Source organism: Lontra canadensis, unplaced genomic scaffold (assembly GCF_010015895.1).
Source record: "Lontra canadensis isolate GAN:19392208 unplaced genomic scaffold, GSC_riverotter_1.0 scaffold54, whole genome shotgun sequence".
In the NCBI taxonomy this organism is placed as follows: domain Eukaryota; kingdom Metazoa; phylum Chordata; class Mammalia; order Carnivora; family Mustelidae; genus Lontra; species Lontra canadensis.
Window position 1 is genome coordinate 3,570,434 of NW_022631048.1, and position 22,368 is coordinate 3,592,801.

Consider the following 22,368-nt stretch of genomic DNA (forward strand, 5'->3'; position numbering starts at 1 on the left):
CACGCTACAAAGAGGGAGCCATAAGAGAATTTTTTTAAAGAGTGCTCAGAAATTGAAAATAGGATCACTAAATGTATCACCAAAAGCACTGAAAGATGGATTCAGTGAAATTTCCCAGACCACAGAACCAAAGGAAACAGAGAATATGAAAGAAAAAGATAGAATGTGCAGAAAAATCACCTGGGAGGCCTAACTAAGCAGAATCTAGAAAAGGTGAACCGAGAACACAAGAACACAGGGCAGTAGAATGATTAGATAGAATGAACACAAAGTATTCCCAGAGACACAAGTGCGGCTTCTGACTGGTCTACCAACTGGATAAGCAGAATGAAGACAAATTAAATTCCACTTAAAATATCTGCATCTAGAGACAGGCTTTCAGACACTAAGGGGAAAAAGACCTACATCTAAAGGGACTGAAAATCAAACAGGCATCAGACTTCTCATCTACAACTTTGGATGTTAACATAAAATGCAGCAAAGCCTTCCAACATCTCAGGGGAGACGATTTTTCAAGTTCGAATCCTAGCGAAACAAAGGCAGAATAAAGATATTTTCACCCATGCCAGAACTCAGAACATGTACTTGTCTGTTGTTGGGAAGTCACTGGATATACCACATAAAACAACGTATAACAAGAATGACAAAGGTGTAAGACCCAAGAAAGAGTCATTCCAATGCTGACGATAGTGAAGGCTGGTGCCCAGATACCTAGTCTAGACTGCCTTGCAAAACGAAGTGCCCAGGAAAGATGGACACTGTCCTTCAAGTGCAAATGGTAAAGGCAGGAGTTTGAGGGGGAACTGTAAGGGTCTTATAAAGACAAATAATAGAGGAAAAGCCGAAGCAACTATAAAAACGTAACAGAACAGGTATGTAAGCAGTGAAGAGAAGTTAAGAAGAGATAAAGCACTTGTCCTTAATGCTAGACCCATCATTGCTGGGTGAGTTAAGGATTAAAACGTTAGATGCACAGAGAAGCAAGGCTGGAGATACTCGACTGATTTTCAGCCTTTAAAGTCAACCTGTGGGGGTGCCTGGGTGGCTCAGTGAGTGAAAGCCTCTGTCTTCAGCTTGGGTCATGGTCCCAGGGTCCTGGGATTGAGTCCCGCATCCGGCTCTCTGCTCAGCAGGAAAGCTGCTTCCTCTTCTCTCTCTCTCTGCCTGCCTCTCTGCCTACTTGTGATCTCTGTCAAATAAATAAAATCTTAAAAATAAAAGATTAAAATAAAGTCAACCTGTGGACAGAAACACAGCAGATGTGGTACTGACTATAAGATCCCACAGAGGGGTTTTTTTTGTTTGTTTGTTTGTTTTTAGGTTTATTTATTTATTTGTCAGAGAGAGAGAGCACAGGCAGGGGGAGCGGTAGGCAGAGGGAGAAGTAGGCTCCCCGAGGAACAGGAAGTCCAATGCCAGGCTGGGTCCCGGGACCCCGGGATCATGACCTGAGCCAAAGGCAAATGCCCAACCGAATGAGCCTCCTGATCCCATGGAGAAATTAACAACACAAACCCTGTAAATGGAAAAGCTAGGCTCCAGAAGATAGGCCGGGGATAGTCACCTAATATTCTCACCTTTGGAACTAGAAAATCAAACATTACTATGAAGCGTTGATGAAAAAAAGCAACAGAGGTTTAGATATTCTTTCAAAGAATAACCACCAAATAGCAGGAACACCAACAGTATAATATCAACGTGGAAAGAAGAGAAGCGTACAATGTGGGGATATCAAAGGTTTCCTCTCCTATTGGAGAGTCAATAAATAGAGTTGAGGGAAAATATCGATAGTCAATGTCAGGAAATAAAGGTGTAAGCACATTCTGAAGTTATGATGGCTGTCTACCAAAAGAACTAAAACAGAAATAGCAAAAACTGTCCTTGGCACTGGGGTTGAAGGAGAAAAGATGGGGATGACTTTAGCTTTCCGTCTGAAGCCCTTGTACCCGTTATCATTTGCTGAAGTGAGCACGTGCCATTTATAAATACAATATTTTTTCAACATGAGGGAGGAGACAGAGAGATCATCTTAAGCAGGCTCCGTACCCAGCGTGGAGTCAGACACAGGGCTCTATCTCACAACCCTGAGATCATGACCTGAGCCAAAATCAAGAGTCGGACGCCTAACCAACTGAGCCACCCAGGCTCTACTAATTATAACACAAATACAGTAAAAGTTTAAATTACAAAGAGAACTTCAAGTTTTCTCTCTGGGTCTTTTCTAGGGAAAATATCTAATATTGGAGTAATTGAATAATCATCACAGATGAGAAAAGCTTTTACAAATCCATTTTTCCTGTTTGATTTTTACCAATCGGTTTCAAGGAGACAACCCTGTTCAGACCTGCCTCAGCTTCCCAGTTTGGAATCTCATCACTAGGGAGTGGCATCCTAGCGAAACCCGGCCACAGTTAAGTGACTAGAGATGCGAATGTCATCTCATCTTGGCATTGACCAAATGCCATGGTTCTACTCAATGTGACATGACTTGACAGAGAGGACACAACATGAACAGGTTTTGCCAAGCCTCTAGCCAGACGGAACCAGGGTCTCATTCCTAACTGAGTCCCTTCAAAACACTGTTGTCAGGGAGGAATTCACACATGACATGAAGACTCAGGCTTCCATCCTATATCTGCACCCTGCAGGATCTTGACTCTTCTCAGAAGAGGGGCCAATCACAGCTCTGATATCAAGCTCTGTGTAACAGAGCTTCTGATTGGAATTTTAATATTCAGGACCTAAAACAACAGAAAAACAAAACAAAAAAGCTAACACATGTCTTAAAGTTAAGCTTACCCAGTGGCTCATTATTAGAGAAATGTTTCAGAAAATCTAAAGACCGATAGCAGGGGACTGGCATCAAAGGAACAAGGCTGCAGTGTTCCCCAAAAGTAAGAATATTTTAGGAATAGCCTACTGGAGTAGATTCACAAGAAGGCACTCTAAAGCAGGTCTCCAGACTCTTCTCCTCTGTGGGGCAGACTGTCCCAAGTGCTGACCACTTGCTTCTGTCATCGCCGGGCTATTTCCGTCCCCCCCTGTGGTGACTGCTCTTGGATGGTAAGAACATACGGCCACCGCATAAACTATCAAGTTCAAACAACCACGCTTAAAAGGGACTCGTGTTTAGGAAAAACTGAGTGTGAGGGACCGAACGCTGTGTCTGAACCCTTCATGCCCTCAACTCAATTCCTTGTGCCCGCGAACCACTCCAGGACAAAGAAGAGAGGAAAAGAGCATTTTGGGGCAGCCTCTAGGATTCACTAAAGTGCTACAGGGAACTTGTACCTGCCCTGGATCAGAAGGATGCCAATGAAAACACAGAAAATCTCCTTTGCCTTTAAGGGCAGGAGCTGTGTGCAGGACCAGGGACACTGAGGATGCTGAGGTCCGATCGGCCAGGGTGGGAGGCACAGTGACAGGAGCACTGACAAGCCCTCATGATGTGGCCCTCAGGCCATGACAAGGTCTGCAAACACACATCACCACAGGGCCCCAGGGAGAGCACTGGAGAGAAATAAACACGCATGCTTGGCTGAAACAGGCACAACGGTCACTCTCAACGAATGCTGAAATTCGCCCCCCGCCAAGGTCTAAAATTCAGAGGATCATTTCAGATCACAGTTCAGAACCCCTCGTAAATTCACGAGAGGCAGACATGAGAGTTAGTAACAGCTGGGATGGATCAAGCGGGAAGAAAACGCAGCATCAGCATATGCGTTCCGTGAATTTAAGAGTCCATAAATTTGATATTTGGAAGGAAGAAGGGAAACGTTAATTAGGAGAAATTTCAAACTGGATTTGAATTCGCCATGCAGTCAGGGTGATCTGCTGCCCTGTGCCGTCACACAGAGGGACAAGTAGGGGACTGCTGTCCCCAGCCAGGCCTAGGTGGGGCCAGATTATTCAGCTGATATGGGAAAGCTCCAGTCACCTCTACAGGCTGCTTTTTGGAGTCAAGTCCACATAACGAATCTATCTGTGGTCCAAACGGACGGCCCAGGTCCCCAAAGCCACTGCAGGATTAGCGGTTAACAAGGATGCATTGGCGGAAGACGAAGTTTAACAAGATGAGTAGGACAGCAGTGGGCGTGGAGTTTCCCGCCCTCCCTCACTTCCAAACCCTCAGCCACAGAGTCAGACTCAAACCTCTCTGTGAGCAACTTCCCTCCAAATCTCAGTTAACCCACGGCCTGAAATGGGTTTGTGCAAAAACTAAATGAGTCCGGGGGCGCCTGGGTGGCTCAGTCAGTTAAGCATCTGCCTTCAGCTCAGCTCACGATCCCGGGGTCCTGGAATCGAGTCCCACCACATTGGGCTCCCTGCTCAGTGGGGAGTCTGCTTCTCCCTCTGTCTGCTGCTCCCCGTGCTTGTGCTCTTTTGCTCTCACTCTCTCTCTCTCTCTCTGTCAAATAAATAAATAAATAAAAATCTTAAAACAAAACCAAACAAAAAACTAAATGAGTCCTTAGCCCAGCACCTGGTATGCAGTAACTGCTCCATATAGGGGTTTGCCGTGGGGACTGTCAGAGTTCCCCAACACGCCCATCCCCCAAAACAGAGGGGTGCGGAGAGAGCTAGGAGGCCTGCTTGTGATTATGTCACAGGTAGCTTCCAACTCTTCAGGAAAGCATCACTGGGAAGGAGTTTCCCCTCCTTCCCACAGAGTGACTCCTAGAACACGGTGACCACAGAGGACAGCACAGGGCGCTCCTGCACACCGTCCGCACCCCCCATCTGTCCCCACAAACCACTTGGATCCACTCAGCAGTGCGGGCAGACCCTCCCAAGGGCACACCAGACCCCTGCCTGTCACCACTGGCAGCATCGCCTCCCGGTCCTGGCTCCATCCCCAGGTTCCCCCCGTGGGGCTTAGCAGGGACCATGGCCCACCTGGCCTGCCATTTGGAAAGCATGGTTTAATAATTTGAGCTCTGGAGCCAGACTACGTGAGTTCAAACGTTGGTTCAGGCACTTCAGAACCATGTAAAAATTGGCAACTTTCTTAGCCTTTTTGGCCTCAGTTTCCCCATCTATCAATGGGGAAAACCATGACAACTTCTTCTCCTAAGGTTACTGTGGGGATTTAATGAATTCCAAGCCCTGGCGTAATATGTGGCACAAAGAGAGGGTTTAATTTCTGCCTGTTGTAATTTCTAAGAGATCAGGAGCCATTTCTCTCCTGCCTCGGTCACTGTGACCTGAGCTGAGCCACTTCCTAATTCTATACTCTGCCCCTCATGACAGGCCCCACACAAGAGCCAGAGTAATACTCCCCAAGGAAAAAAACCCAACCACATCACTCCCTCCCAGGACTTTCCTTTGGCCCACAATTGTCCCCAGCCTGTTCCCTCAAAACTGCCCCACTCCCTCACCAAACCATCCTGCTAACCTTCTCTCTGCTCCTGGACATGACCCCAGCAAACCCACAAATTCCACTCTGTACATGGAAGGCTCTCCCCTTCAATCTCCCCACAGCTGGCTTCTTCTGTCTTCTGGGCCTCAGCTGCAAAGACACCTCCGAGCAAGGCCTGGTACATTACTGTGCCCTGAGTCTCTACCCTCAACACCAGCCACTCTGTCGGGCTCCAAGCATCAGCTGTGCTGGCTCCATGACGAGACACCTCTGTCCCGGGGTTTGGTGCACGTCCTCAAGCTGCAGGGCGAGCTGATCTTGGCTAATACAGACCCGTCAGGACCTAGACAGTGTCTGGCTCACAGCAGGCTCTCACAAAATGCAGAGGATTTTTGAAATAGGATAAATATCATGCACCACATACCCAGTGGGGTAAGACCTGAAGCTCACCCACCAGGGGCGTGCTCAGAAGGGCCCGGGGACGCCAGAGGCGCTCAGGGGCCTCCAACTGCTTGTCCACTGTCTTCTTATATCATCGACTTGTCGCAAGTGATACCCAGACTACATTCAAGACATCACTAGCAATAAAAGATAGAGGCTACCTAAAGATGCATCCCACAGCCTTCAATACATTAAATACAGGAGTAAATCCCCCTGTTTGATCAAAAGGGTCAGCCTATGAGGTCAGATCAGTGGATCTAATCTGAGATCGCAAGGGTCATGGGTGAGATCTTGTCAGAAGGCAGATGGGCGGGAAGCAGAGTGGCAATGACGTTTCATGACAGGCCTTACTTAAGAGGAGAAAAAAGGATGGGGAGGAAATGTGAATTCCTGCTGCCTTTGAAAACAGGCTTATTCCACGAAAGCAAGACGAAGCAAGAGGCGGTGTCCTGTCCCAGCCTCTGCCGTGTGCACTTATCTGATCCTCTCTCTAAATTAGGATACAGGCGACTCCCTTTGATTCCCCTCACAAGTCATGAGCACAATCAGGATGCAGATTTGGGGCCCCCCCCAGGGGTCAAGTAAACACCCAGCTTCCTGGAGCGGGCTTCATCTGCCCTGCACAATGTCTGCTGATTAGCCTGGCAGCCCCCGCGGAGGGGACGCGTCTCCTCCTCAGGGGTCCCACCACCTTCTCCTGAGATCCTCTCAGTCCAGGCTGGATGGCGGGCTTCTGCCACCCCTGAAGGGCTTTGTTCCCATTTCCCCCCAGCGGCATCAGCTACTGGATTCCCCGGCTGAATTTCACTTCGTTTCAGGCCCTCACCCCCAACCTCACCATGGGCCCCTTGCACTTTCTCTAGCCTGACTGATGTTACATTTGCAGTTTAAAAAAAAAAAACAAAAACAAAAACAAAAACAAAAAAAACACCTCCAGGGTCAGTTTGTTTGTTTTGTGAACATTGTATATTTTGAAGTTAAAATGGGTCTTGATGATATGGGTCACTCTTAATTCATTAGAAACTAAGCCCCATTTATTGTCAGTGTTTGGGATTTGCACTTGGAGATCAGGAAAGATACTGTGGGGAGCGCCCGGGTGGCTCTGTCAGTTAAGCCATGAAGCAGCTGCCTCCAGCTCAGGTCATGGTCCCAGGGTCCTGGGATCGAGCCCCGCATAGGGCTACCTGCTCGGGGAGGTGGCGGGGTGGGGGGGCAGTCTGCCTCTCCCTCTCCCACTGCCCCTCCCCATTTGTGCTCTCGCTCACTCGCTCTCAAATAAATAAAATTTTTAAGGAAAAAAAGAGAGAAGAAAAATACTATGGTTACATAGGTTACCCAACACAGAAGAGCTCAGAAGTTTGAGAACAAGTATTAATGGAGTTTGTTGTCTTCAAGGGAAGACAGGGCACGCCTCACAGGGAGAGGAACCACATGCTTGATGACCAATAAAAGAGCCGTGGTCAAGAAGTCGGGAATCCCATGCCTGCAAACCTGAGTGAGGACATGAAACAAAGTCTCTGAGACAAAGAAACTCTGGGTTAGCAATGGGAAACACAGTTACCCAAAGCTCTGTTGAAATACCCCAAAGCTCTGACACACGTCCTGGGGATCGCCCCGGGGACTCAGGCAGAGAAGCAGGGGCTCCCCAGGAAGACGTCTGCTACCGCCCCCTTCCTTGAGCTCCACCCTCCAACCACACTCCTCCTGGGTAGTCACAAAGGATTTCCTCCATGAAGGATCCTCTCCACCTCTCTGCCACAGGATTTAGTTCAGATGTCCCTTCCTCCACGAAGCCCTCTGGGCCCAAGTCTGGGTCAGGCATATTGCTACCTGCTCCCAAAGGACCCTGCATTTGCCTTTCTGAAACATTCTTGGTGTTGGCTTTTTGCATGGGCTTATCTACTTGTCTCAATGTCCCACCAGCCCAAAGGTCCGTGGAAGCAGTGACTTTGTTCGTTCTTTCTAACACGGGTTGGCACTTGGGAGGCCACTAGTAAGCACACGCTAAAATAACAAATGACTAACAGATGAACAAAAAATACCAACAGCTGAAAAAATCAAGAATTTTCCTCATTTTGTTCTGAGAGGAAGAAACTCATCAGAACTGAGGTTGATGAAAAGCCCGGACCCTCTCCCCACCAAAAGAAGGGAAGACATTAGGAAGATAAGAACAATTAATTTTAGGAGAAACCCAAAGTATAAAGAGCAGAATGTAAAAGCTAAAAGATTTGAGGAAGTTGGATACTTTTCAAAGAGTACCGTAAGAATCCAAACGCTATCAGAACATAGGAAGGACAGAGCCATAAAATGCCAGATCGGTTACCCTCTATTAAATCAAACTGTAAAAGGCACAAAGAGAGAAAAATCCGGCCCTTTCACTAAGAATGAAGATGCAGCACAAATTTATAGGTACAAGATCAAGAAAGCTAAAGCAGGACAGGAGATACAACTTTCAAGAGACATCAAAGGTAACATTCTTTAATTATATAAGAAAAAGGAGGAGGGACTAAGGATAATGTTGCTCCATTAGGAAATGGGACAGAAAGTTGTTAGCAGATGGCTGAGAAATGGCCAGAGTTGCTGTGTTTCTCATGCTTCAGTCTAAGAAAGGGATTAGCGGGCAGGGGTGGGGGCGGGGGGGGGGGACTACAAGCTACCAAAAAAATTTTTAAAAGGCCGCTGTGTTGGGTGGGTGCCAAATTAGAAAAGGAAAATAATTACATGGAATATTTAAACAACCGGGTTCATAATCCCAAACCGATTTGTAGATGGAGGGTCCTGTTAATATGGATTACACGCATACTTGGACACTAACAAGTTGGAAAGATGTTACCAAAATCGTGAATGGCCTAGAGATCTCTGAGTGCAAAACAAATCATTAAAACTTGGAAAAGGGGAGACAGATATCATGCTCACCTTAGCCACAGAAAAAAATTACCTACCTGTTTGATTTTAGACAGGTGTGAAAACACACAAGCCAGGTGGATCTCCTGGGCTAATCCCACGGTTCTTAAAAAAAAGACCCTCACCCAAGTCGGCGAGTAAACTGCCAACTTATTCCAAAGTACCTCCAGCCATGCCAGAGGAGAACCTGAGGAGTTGTCCAGCTGCTGCAAGTACACAAGAACAAGTATTTTTGCTGGTTTTGAAAGGTGCAATTTAGAAATATATCCATGTGTCACAAATGCCTACTTGCAGAAAGGACTGGGTGACTGCGTTTGGATCCGAGGTGGCGTAGGGGGACTGGCACTAAAACAGAAGCAGAAGCATCAGTGTCTTGCCAAGGGGCCCCTCCTGAGTGGCAGGCTCAGGACACACTTCATCTGTGGGGCGATGAAGGTCAAGCAACGGAACAGCTCGGCCTTCTGGGTCCTGTCCCGGGACTTCGGCAGGCGTAAGAGCTGGGGACTGCCCCTGGGCCACCACGTGATTCCAAACACTAATATACACGGGCCAGCACAAAACACAGCCATGAGGAGCTGAGGTGAGAATTATATGTCCATCAGGTGCCCAGGGAAGGGAAACACCTTTGTGAAATTGACTTTCAAAGGAAGTGGCTTCTAGAAAGACCCTGAAGAGTCAGTAGACCATGAAGACAGGAGGAAAGCACAGAATGATTCCAAGAAGAACCACAGCAGGAGCAGGGTGGCTGAGGTAGCGGCCAGGGGGCTGGGCTTGCCTGAGGGGAGGACTGCGGTGGGCCACCAGGGAAGGGGGTGCTGGGCCAGGGCACGGCCGACAGCCAACTGACTTTCCCTAGAACATGGTCTCCCCGAGCCTCCTCTGTCCATCCTTCTCCTGAGTGGCCTTCAGACTTCTCCCTACTCTCCTCCAATCAATGCATCCCCCCAAATTCAATGAATAAAATCAAATAAAACTTTCCAAACAGCTTTTCTCACTGCTGGTTTCCAGCTTCTTGGGTCACCTCCCAAGACTGGACTTGTAGAGTCACAGTCCTATTAGGCCCAAGAGTAGTCAAGATTCACCAGTTAGACTCAACCTGAAACCCTAAGGATTATCCCTAAACTTCTACCACTTTCAGCAAGAGAGAGTTAGTGACCTTGCAATAACTCCTTAAAAACCTGTTGGAGGGGCGCCTGGGTGGCTCATTGGGTTAAAGCCTCTGCTTTCGGCTCAGGTCGTGATCCCAGGGTCCTGGGATTGAGCCCCGCGTCGGGCTCTCTGCTCAGCAGGGAGCCTGATTCCGTTCCTCTCTCTCTGTGCCTCTCTGCCTACTTGTGATCTCTGTCAAATGAATAAATAAAAATCTTTAAAAAAAAAAAAAAAAAAACCTGTTGGAAGTGGCTCACAGTTTGCAAGCCTTCAATGTGACCTCTAGATTACTGAGAGAAAACCCGGATCATTACATCCAATTTCTAATAGAAGGACAAGAATAATCACAGAGCTATTCTGGAGCTCACAAATACCAGTTCTACAAAGGTTCGTGGACTGTGTCTCCCTGCTCCAGATCCCCCTACAGTTCAAGACTGTCAGGGGAAGAAGTAATGTTTGGCAAAGTCCTCAAAGTATGACCCAGCATCGATCGGTCTTCCTGGCTCAGCAGTATAATCTTCACAAAAACAAAGCGAAACACACAAACACCCCTGATTGGTTCATCAACTGTTCTCCAAAGCGGGAACAGACAGCCCGGATGAGAATGGAACGGTGAGTGCTCAGGGAACTGTCACTGTCTGTGCAGTGTGGTCGACCCCAAATGGTTCATCTGTGCCTTGTAGGCATTTCTGTCTCTCTGTCTCCAGATGACAGTCCAATAGTGAGAGAGACGTGAGCAGGTGCACCTATTAAATATGTAAAATACACATCTTGTCTTCCAATCACTTAGAAGGTATATTTCTAAGGGCTGTAGAAAGTCACCTAATATAAAGACAGACAGGTAGAAAAAACAAATCTTACTTTTTTTTTAGCACACAAGACTGCAAGTGGGCTCGGCGCATCAGCTTTCCACAGAAAATAAATGCAAGCAATTAAAAATTCAGTTTCTTTTCTTTAAGCTAATTCCTCAGGTTTTGCTAATTAGCAACTAATAGTTCTGTCATCTGAGCTGGGGAAACATAAGGAAGGATACCAGTGGTATGTTTTCAATCAAAGCATTTGCACGGAGGATGAATCATATTTTCCATGAGGGATTACTACTGCTTGGGAGCAGCGGGGGGCAGAAGCAAAGCATCTTCACCACCCTCAAACTGCAAAAAGAGAGCTGAAATTTTAGAAAAGCAGACGTCCTTCTACTCCTCGTAACAGAACCAGCGGGGGCCCCTATGCGGCAGGATTCCGTGCATCCCAGACGCTCCCCACAAAGCCTCCTGCAGGGACAGTCAGAAAACGAGACTCCTCGCAGGAAGACAGAAGACAAGGAAACACATGTTTTCCCGTAAACAAGTTAGGCACTGACCAGGGTACAGGGATGCTTCAACTATTATGTCACCTGCCTGTGCCAGGTCCCTAAGAGAACACACACGCCTGGCAGCGAGGGGACGCGGGGGTGATGGGAGTTCGAAGTACCTGGTGACCCACGGAGCAGAGGCACCTGGAAACTGCTGAGCAATCTTCCGGCGGGAAATGGGGGTCCTAATCCCGAGTCCCAGGGGCAGGCAGTTCAGGTCTCTGCAAACCAGCCCCTCCCGCGCTCTCCCCAGTCACAAAGCACCAGTGATCCTGTGGCCGCTGACCTGTCAGCATCACACCATGTCTGAGGTCTAAGCCGTGCGGCTCGAGCACCTACTTTCTTGCCTTGACATACAAGCCCTCCACGGCAGCCCTCCAGGAGAGCATACCCTCCAGTGGCCCCTGGGAGCATTTTATTCCAAACATATGTTATGAATGTTTGAAGTGCCCGCTATCCCTGGTATGTCTTTCTTTTTTTTTTTTTTTTTTAAGTCAAACCCACAAAACCTAAAAGACTTTCAATCCAGCCTAAGTGCCCTTTGTGAGGACGCAACACTGCACACCCAAGGATAATCAAGTCTTGCGCCAGAAAAATTGTACAGATGTCCTTCGGAGGGGGGAAGAAACGATTTTCCCTCTTCCTGTCTTACAGGAAGCCTGCCCACACGTTAGAAATACCAAGTCAGTATATATAGAAGCACAAATTAGGCATCTTGGAAAGTCCACATTTTCCAACCACAGAGAAACGAAGGAATTCCTGGGAGTGTTCACATGCCCAGCTACCCTGGATTGGAGGAGTCTTTTCTCTCCAACAACCTGGCTGTCAACGAGGTTGTTTCTCTCCGAAAATCTCCGACAATGGTTCACAGGAAAAGGGAGCGGCCTACAAAGATGTTTCTGAACCTTGACTGCAGCGAACTTGTGGTTTGAAGTTTTGCTGCGGGACTGACAAGTAAAGAAACGTGATCGAACTTTCATGCCTCATTTTTAAAAAGACAGCACTTTTCTCATACACTAAAAATTTGGGGAGGATCGATCAACTTCAGCATTGTATTGGTCATTTACTAGCCTTCTCCGGATAATTAAATCCAGATAAGGTAGACAGATTTTATTATAAAGTGCCAAGATACACTCATTATGCTGGTAGAAGACTAAAACATCCAATACAGTTCTAGAAAAAGTAAAGTTATATCCTACCTAACTCCTTGGGGATATCTTTAAAATATCTTATATGAATAATTCTGTAGCCTTCTTTTTTCCACATATATTGCTTGTATTTGTTATATAAATGCTTTCTGCCAAATATTTAAGAGGTTAAAACTCCTTAAAATCATTTAAAACTTTTAAATGATTTTAAAGTAGATCCTTACTTACAAAATAGAAAAAAATATATATAGTCAATTCACTAAGGTTCGGGGAGAAAGGGTATGTTCAGAAGGCTACCGTACACAGCGCTGACCACACCAACACTCTTCCTAAAGTTTACAGTCCACTCAATCTCTAATCTGTTTCCAGAAGATGCAGATCTCAGGGAGGCAGAGAAACATGACTGTAACACTAAAAAAATAACTCGGTTTGGAGATGGAACTCATCACATACAGGTGGTGACGGTGGAGGTGGTCATGGTGGTGATGACGGCGATGAGGGTAGTGATGATGGTGGTGGTGACAGTGATGGTGATGATGGTGATGGTGGTAATGATGGGGGTGCTAGTGAAGGTGATGGTGGTGGTCGTGACAGTAGTGGTGTCGGTGGTGGCAATACTGGTGGTAATGGTGGTGATGATGGTAGTGGTAATAATGATGGCAATGATGGTAACGGGGTGATGGTGGTGGTGACAATGATGGTGATGATGATGGTGATGGTGGTGGGGATGGTGGTGCTGGTGATGGTGGTAGCAGTGGTGGTAATGGTGATGATGATGGTAGTGGTGGTAATGATAGGAATGATGGTGATGGGGTGACAGTGGTGGTGATGATGGTGGTGGTGGTGGTGATGGTGACGATGGTGGCAATGATAATGGTGGTGATGATGGTCATGATGGCAATGACAATGGAAAGGAAGGAACAGGAGGAAATAGAGGCACAGGAAAGCAGGTGCCATAATAATCTGAAGCACTCACCATGAGCCAGAGATTTTACTAAACACCGTATTTGCATTGTGTCCCTTAATTCTCAGCAAAACACCGTGGAGCAGCGCTCCCATTACAACACCAAATAAATGGTTAGGACATGACTCCTGGAGGGGTCGGCACACTTGACCATGCCGCACAGCCACTATATGGCAAAGCTGGAAGTTGAGCCCTCTGCCCTTTAATGGTAATCCAATCTGTGTGATCTCTAGAACTCCCCATCTATGTTGTATATGTAAGGATCTCATTTACTTACGACCCATTCAGGGAGTATATTGGGAGGGTGGGTCAAAATGGCATCTGTCCGTTGGTTACAGGCAACATCCGTAGTTTGTCAGTCATCACGCAGTCTTAACAGTGCTTTGAACAATACAGTGGGGAAAGTTAAAGGACATCCAATGTATTGGTCTATGTCCTAAACAGAACCGTTCCAAGCCCCACTAAGAGCTCCACAGGGTCCTGTGCTAATTAATACTGAGACCCAAGAGGTGGGTCAAAAAACACACTGCCAAGAGTGCCAAGGATCCCAGGTGTGCGCAAAGCCTATCCCTCAGATGAAGGGGAGGGGTGGACGGGCCGACCGTTAGAAGAAATGAACCAAGAACAAGCTGCAAGTTTGAACGGCATAGACAGAGACTTAACGGTCATCTGCTCACTTCCATCAATCAGACAAGAAGTATCCGTCAGCTGTCCTGCCCAATTACAAACCTCACTAATTAGTGGGCATCTGGAACAGAAAGCAAAACATAACTATGGGATGGGGAAAGTTTGTGTTCACACATGAGGATGAAAACAATGCAGGGAACTCGTGGCTAATAAACTAGACTTGATTCTTTTTAAAAAGTAAATACACTCCGGAGTATTAATGCAGGGAGGAAGTTTGTAGGTTCCCTCACATTTTCTGTGTGGACGCTATCTCAGAGAGACCCGCAGATAAAAACACAGTGGAGAAAACAGGAACGTGCTCAAAGGAACACCCTGCCAACACTATTGTAAACTCTCGCTCCTAAAAGAAAACGAAATAAACTTTAACGAAGGCAGAAAAAGAAGTGAGCGCCCACCTTCTCCTCACTTCTGGATCTGTAAAAACTGTAGCCACAGGGCTGAGAAGCGCTTTTTAATCAGAGAAGTCGCAGCCTTTTTTAAAAAACCTAGAAGAATCCATAAAACATTTTCCTCCATCCTTGTGGCAGCTTTAAAAAAAAAAAAAAAAAAAAAAAAAAAAAAAGCGTACCTTCCATCTTTACCAACGTAACCTGGCTGGGGAGAAAGCAGTTGCTGAGACATAAGGCTGCTCCAGGTTCTTTGATCTGCACCCTGATGAGGGAACATTTCCCTCTGCTACAAGCCAGCTAACGAAGGGATGAAATTAGCTTTTATCCTGGGCACTTTCTTGGGCGGGTGGGGGTGGGGAGAGGCACTAATCAGCTGTCCTCGCTAATCAGTCATCTGGCTAATGACCTTTTGCCTTAAAACACTAAAATTCCTGAATGATGTGGAAAAGGGGAAACACAAACCAGTCCCCTTCTCTGGAGCTCAATGGGTCACCTGGAGTTGGAGCCGGGAAGGTTAAATGGCAAGTCTGCATCCTGCCAAGGTGATAAATCTATAACCAAGGGCTTTAGCTTTGGCACCTAGGAACTTCATTACCTCCACAACCAAAGTATATATTTTTAACTAGAAACAGGCCACAAATGGAGTCAACCCTTATACATTTTTCTTTGGAGAAAGCCATCGTATATTTATTTGTGTTCTGAGTCCTAGTGAATTACTTCAACTTTATTAGTGCTGGAAAAGGAGCTTCCCGTGTTTCTGCTCTGCTGGTTAGAGAAGCCAGTAAAACGTGTAGAAGAATCTTCCACATTTAAGGAATTTAGCACTGATTTGCTCAAAAAAAGGGATTGTTTGTTCATACTCAACAAGTAAGCCAAAAATCATTCAAAACGAGGATCGCGGTGGTTCAGGACTTCTGCCAGTGCAGCCCACTTTAATAACTACCCCCGTCAACCAATTCTGCTCCTGCAGTCTACTTGGGTGGAAGAAATCTGGTTCTCGTTCCCAGCAAAGGTCCGTGTGGATTAGCCACAGATGGACACCTTCCTGATATCTGCCGCACGGAGGCTTGGACTCGTTTAGAGATGTAAGACAATGGCTCTCTCTAAAAAGAGGAACGGACGGGATGTAGGAGAAGAAAAAGAAAAAAAAAAAAAACTGGGCAGTAAATTAAACACTGATACAATATGAGCGCAATCATCCCTGCAGCGTGCGTGCGCGCCCACGCGCCCACGCGCCCACGCGCCCAGCCTTCCGCGCCCCCGGGACACGCGGGCCGGCGCAGGGGCCACTTACGGTAGTGAGGCTCCATGTAACCGTTCCGGGGGTCCATGGCAAACACGGCCCCGCGGTATGGCAGGGAGGGCTCGGCCAGGTGCGGCAAGGACCCATGGATCTCCTTCTTGATCAGCGAGGCCCTCTCCTCGCTGGATGTCGACGGCTCCTCGCTGATCTTGCCGAGGCCCTGGACACTCTGTGGCTGCATGGTGACCGCGTTTCTTCTCTCTCTGTGATAGGTCTGTCCAGGACTTTCATCCTCTAGAGAAAGAGGGGGAAGTGGAAGCTCTGTGAGCCACTTGAAGGAACAATTCAAAACCAGTCATCAATTAGGTCTCCCTCTCCAGCCCTCCTCCCCGCCAAAGAAGCCTGTTTCTCATTCTTGGCAACTTTGAAAGCTATGATGATGACATAGTCTTCAGACAAAACTGCTTCTGAATGAGGGTCCAAAACACCAATCGGAGGGCGAAGGGGAGCAGGAAATGAGCCTATTAAGTTGAGACGGAAGGGGGTCCACAAATTATCATCGCCAGCTGACAAGTGAACCTGCCAGGGAGGGTGTTCGTTAAGGACTTGCCAATATCCCCGCGGGTCCCAAGTGAAGCCGGAAGTTTTGCCAGCCTGAGGCCATGGGTGTCCAGCTTCCCCCTGTGTTTCTGAGGAAGCTGGGCTGCTCAGGGGTCGTGATGGCAGCTTGGACACCCGCTGCGCCTCTGGGTGATCTGCGGATCGAATGACCTAAGGTGATCCAAAAGTTTTCCTGTTTTTGTTCTTTTTTTTTTTTTTTTTTAGTCAGATCTATAACCCACTGGTTAGTGGAGCTAGAAATGAGACAAAAGACCCACTAGTTATGAGGGGTAAAGGTAAACCTATAGTACCCTTTGCCAGACACGTAGAACAGAGCTGAAAACCAAGAACAAATGGGGTAAGACTAATTCCCAGGGCAAGATGGCTCTGTGGGTGAGGAAGGCAGCAGTGATGCGGACACAGGCTCCTTCTCTGCTGGGGTCCAGACGCTGCTTCACACACTTAAGAAACAGCTTGACGAAATTCCACAAACATTCAGTTTTCCAGATTCCTAATACTTCCGTCCCCTTTGATCTGTAGGAACTTCCCATCTACCCATTAGGGCGCTCTGCAAATGTGATTGGATGACCTTTCTAGAATAGCAGATCAAAGAACCCATGCATAAAATTAAACCAAACGAGCGATCTGAACCCACAACAAATGGGCCAATTCATCTGTTAAGAGTCATACACACATTCTACACTCCATGTTCCCAAACAAGCTCTGCATTTCATCAGAAGACTGTTCTGGAAGGTAAGTGCTCATGGAAACAAAGCTGTTCGGGTAAGGCTCACACATCTAATCTGAGAATGATGTCCCATTCTTGAGCTGAAATATACATATATATGTAAGTACTAATGGCCTTGTACATTTTGGACGGACAGATTTTGAATACATCTTATCCCAACACATAAACTGATCTTCCAAGTATTTCATAAAGCAGTAATAACTGGCTGAGAGCCCCCTAAAAAACAGGAAAAATATATATTTTACCAGTTTCATGGCTGTTTGTACAAATTCGGAAGGAAGTATAGCTATAAACATGGGTAAAAGTGAAAATATAACCTATGGTCACGACCACTGTTTTGTGATGACTAATGAACTACCCAAAGCCAGGAGCAATTTTCATCGTTCTGCTTGTGTCTGGGATTGGAAGAAATAAGCAATGTTTTGTTTTGTTTTGTTTCTCAGGCTAGCAAATGACTTGCAAAACAGAAGAAACAATGAGATATGCTTTGGTCTTTACAGTGAATTTGCTGACTACTGCAGGGTAACTGCGAAACATTATTTAGCATTGTTTTGTGCAGATCTTTGCCACCCAATCTTGTAATGATGGGATAAATTATGAGTTTAATCTATCAAGTAACTACTAAAAAGGAAAAACAAAATGGGTGTAATCCCCCATTTTCACACATCGATCTTTACAAAGGCAATTCAAACCACACTTTGGCTAATTTAAAAACAAAGTACCAGAAAGAAAAAAAAACAAACCTACATTTTTATTTTTCTTTCTAATACTTGTAGGCACCACTCTGCCCTCGTACTTCGTTAGCAGTAAAGTTGCAGGCTATGGAATAAGGGTTTGCAGTTATGTAAAGCAAAAGGGTGTCAAAAACATTTAAACTCTCAGTCGGTTTTATAAAAACTCCTATAACCTACCAATGGCCAAAGTCATATTTTCCACTAATTTGCGCCTGTGTAAAATCTTTATTCCCAATTTCAACTTGAAATGAACTTGTGGCACTGAGATGCAAATTCTGTATTCCAGAGAGTGGACCTTCGTCTGGAAAGCCAGTGAGCCCTTACCAAGAGCCACCGCGACATGTAATTAGTGTTCTCTGGTTAAGAGAATAACCAAGCTCCGCTAATCTGTTCCAGGTTGAAAACGGGATTCCCTTGACTTAATCTTCCTAGAAGAAATTAACTTTTCTTCTCTTAAACCCACATCCCTATAATAGAGCGAGTTTCTTAGAAGCCAAGCCTTTATGATGAGCAGTTGAATCCAACTTCACAAATAATTGAATAATTGGCATGGTCTGACCAGAATCCTCCCACATCCCTCCCCACCTCCCCCCTCCCCAGCCTCCTGGAAGAAGGAAGTAATTGGTGGGGCGGGGTGGGTGGGTGGGTGGGGGGAGTAGAAAGGGGGTGTCTTTCCAGCTAAGTGATTTTTTTCACAAGTACTAAACTTTTATTATTTTTCTCACTGTGAGTTAAACTAACACGTGTGAACATGAAAGTGGTAAGGGGAACTAAGCAAAGTTTAAATACATAATACAAGAAAAAATTCTAACTAATTGCCTTAGTAAAGTCAACAGCAGGCACGAAATTTTTGAGTGTGGAAACTTTCACCAGAATGACTTTTTTACAGCAGTCGATGCTGACACGCTGTTACCTACCCTCCCCTCCTCTCCAAAAAAAATTCCAGGAGACAAATATTTCATGAAGTTTACCTTGTGTACTAAGTCGCTCCTGACGGGCACTCAGATCAAAACTTGACAGGACACACGCTCCACAGTCCAAACAGCTCTGAGGCTGGAGAGCACGCTCTCCACAGCGAAAAGGCAGCTTTCCAAGCAATATTCCTGCCTGCCCTTATAAATTTAGCAACCACTTCAGTCAGCCAAAAGACGAAAGCTGTCTAATCTTGTTCAGTTGTGCCGAGTTGTTCAATAAAGTTTGAGAGTCAGTGCAGACAGGCAACGCCAGGCCAAATTATTGACAGAAACATACTGTCCACCATGGCAACAAGCAGAAGTCGGCAGCAAAAATGTAAGCAAACAGCCCACTGCTCTAGGAGCATCTGCCAATGGACTTCCCCGGCCAAACACAAGGGGACTGTTTTGTTCCTGCTTCTCTGTGTTCAACAGCTGCTAACTCGGGGCTGGGGGGAGGCGGGGGTCACGGGGAAACATTCAATTCACTAAAAAGTCTCAGGAACAAAATTATTTTAAATACTGTTAATTATAACCCTCCTTGGTACCTCCTTCCTTGTGTATAACCACGTCCAAGTGGAAGTTAACAAAATCCCGCCCCCAGTGGAGAGCTGCCCAAGCATCACGTTTTACAAACTGTCCCAGGTTTTCCGAACTCCCCCGAAGGCAACCGGCGCCGAGTCCCCGTGCCACGAGCTCTGAACACTCCGAAGCCGCTTCGCTGCCCGCACAGCTAGGACCGTTCACCGTGGAGGCTTGCAGACAGAGCACTGCGTGAAGCAGGACTCGAACACACGCCCCTGGGCACGTCCTCACAATCCCCTGCACCATTTCGCGCCACGAGCCAGGAAGCCAGGGCTTTTCCCACCTGGACCTCGGATGAAAGTTTCAGAGGGTTCTTCCAATATAAAAAGAAAACCCTGCCCCGCATCGTCAGCTAGAACACCTCCAGTCACCCTAGCAAAATGAGCTGAGTAGGAGCTCACAGTAGTGCATGCACGTGGCCACCTTTTTAAAAAAAAATTAACATCGACCTTTAAACTGCTCCCTTAAATCCTGTCTTCACTCCATTACTCCTGTCTTCCCCCAGGACAAGAGAAGACACAGAGTATAAGACAACGGGCAATACTTACAACTCGGACCCCGGGCTCTGGCTAGCTACTTTCTGCAAACTTCTCTTGGTGGGCTTCCTCTAGTGTGCAGACCCTCTAGGAACATTCTCGGTGTCTCCCTGCCTCCCTCTCCCTCTCCCTCTCCCAGGCAGTGCTGCTCCCATTAGATGAATTAAAAGTGGTTGGAGCCATGCTAAATTTAACAAGCTCATTAGTATTCTGAGTGCTTCCGAGTGAACTCTCTCTATTCAAGACTCTCTCTCCAGCAGAAGGGTCAGGCGGCTAATCATTAAATCAAACTAATGTCACCCTATCACAATCAGCCCGAGAGAAGGAGGGTTTATTATTTCAGTTTATGCTAAATAAACGGTTTTACAAATGGTCCCCAAGCAAGGTCAACAGCAGCTTCAATTACAAGACAAACTTCACAAGAGTTGCTCTAAACCAAGTACTCTGTATTGACTTAAGAACGGGCTCAGCTTCACATATTACCACGAGCAGGGTTGTACAGGAATGCATATTGTAAAATAAAGGATGGGGTGGGGGGGGAAGCTTCTTTCTTTGCCAGAATTTGCGACTGCACAGCGACTCCTCGTTCACCTGTCTCCAACCAGCTAGCCGTTCAGCTCAATTCACCCCACACAAAGGCTGGAGCCCAGACCTCAATGGACCGAGTGAAACATGTTCAAAACTAGGCTCTCTATTGTGACTGAATTTCTTAACATCTTTTCAAAAAGCGGAGAATGCCTTGAGGCTAAAGGAAGAAACAGGCTAATGGTGAATTGGGAATTCTGAGCAAATTTCAGAGCCCTTTCCTCCTAGCTTTTGAGGTTGAAAGCAAGCTTTTTCCTTTCAAGTTTCAAAGTCCTTTTTCCTCCCGCAGTGTCACAGAAGGATTTGAAAAGAAGGTAATTGTGCTCGCAGTCTCCCTGATCAGAGCTTACGTCCTATTTCTGGTATTTCGGAATACTTCTTGCAATAATAGTGCATATAGCTCAATCCCTTAACCGGCCTGCACTCTGCAATTGCTCATTAAATGAACAATTGCGGGTATAAAATGCCTTTTATGTTCAAGGTCTGGATATAAGATAAGCATTCTAGGACTCTAAATTTGGTTTACTAAGGAAACTCTCCATCATTAAATTACAAAACTGAAGTCAGAATATCAGGCTTTCCCAGAAAAGTGGCACTCAGATTTCGGTGAGCCAAAAGGAGAGGCGGATAGGGGGATGGGGTGGGGAGGAGGCAACAAAATGTTGGGGGGGGAGCACAAAAAAAGACCGGGTACTCAGATTTCTAGCCGAATGGGGCTTCTAACAAGAGAATAATATTTCCATGTTTAAGAAGGTATGAGTTTGTGAGACTCTGCCATTTCCATACGGAATGATATAATAAAGTCATCTTCAAATGGATTAAAACATCGGTCTGAGGCTCGGTCAGTATGCAGATGACTATGTCTGACCCCTCACAGGCGGACGTGGCCCCCTTCCTTAAGCAAGGAAAGACTCCTTCAGGGTCACAGAACGCGATCATCTCTGCCATCTCCCTGGGTCCCCAGAGCCACCATGCTGCAGTGGGACAGGGGGCCGGGTCCAGAGACAGGCTGCCTGCTTCTGAGGTGGAAACTGACCACGCGGCCCTATTCACGGGCAGGGGTAGGTCTGCTTGTGGACAGGGTTTGGGGAATGACACCTGGCGTCTGTAGGCACTCCCCACTTCTACCACCAGCACCACCGTCAATAGAAGAGGACAGAAAGTAATCGCAAGTTTACGCATGGGCATTGTCAAAACTCTGTTACTGCCCCACCAGGTTTTTACGGCTGTAACTCACTCTTGGGAAACACCCAGGGGGCCCAAATGACAAATCCATGGGGAGTCAACGTCCAGCCTCAGGGGCTCGGTCCCATGGAACATGCTCGCTGCACAAGCACGAGACACACGCATGCCCTCCACCGGGCCACACCCTCCCCCGCCCCCTGCCCCCCACCGCACGCTGAGGCTCAGCCAATGGGGTCTGTGCACACCTGAAGTTTCCAGTGTGCTTCCAGAAGCCTGAGGGCCCACCTTCCTGATCTGGGCAAGAAAACAGCCCCGTTTTCTGCTTTCCTCTCAGGAAACTGCCTCGCTGGGTTTGGAAAGAGCATGATTTTATTTTTTCCCTATTATGCATGTGTTATGTCTTGTTGGCTTTATTTCTTTGGTTATTTACGTTTTGATGTTCTTTAAATAAAAACCAGTAGGACCGAGGTCCTTGGCTCCACGCATTTCAGAATTTTCCCCATGACTTGGAGCAAAGAGGGACTCCAGAAAGGAAAGAGGGGGGAGGCAACGTGGATTCAGAAGCATGGTAGAATGAGGGCAGGGAGGAAGACTAAAGTGCCTGTAGGTTTTAGAAGCACAGTCTTGCCTCTTTGCACCCAGACTATAGTCATGCCTCGGCCTGGGACTGCTCCCTAAGATGTCTGGAGCTTGGCTTCCAAAGGCAGCGGGCAAACAATGCCTTCTCTAAGAACATTTCCAAAGCCCTTGGGGTCAGACATCGCCCTTGTGCGGCTACACATATATCTCCCATTGACAATGACTGAT

General features: G+C 46.8%; 1 protein-coding gene across 1 annotated transcript in view; it reads right to left on the reverse strand.

The window, feature by feature from the left end:
- Nucleotides 1-22,368, reverse strand: part of GLI3 (GLI family zinc finger 3) — a 259,870-nt gene that overhangs the window by 155,667 nt on the left and 81,835 nt on the right. The window contains 1 exon segment of the mRNA XM_032874968.1: nucleotides 15,687-15,929. Coding sequence (XP_032730859.1) covers nucleotides 15,687-15,929 — 243 coding nt within the window.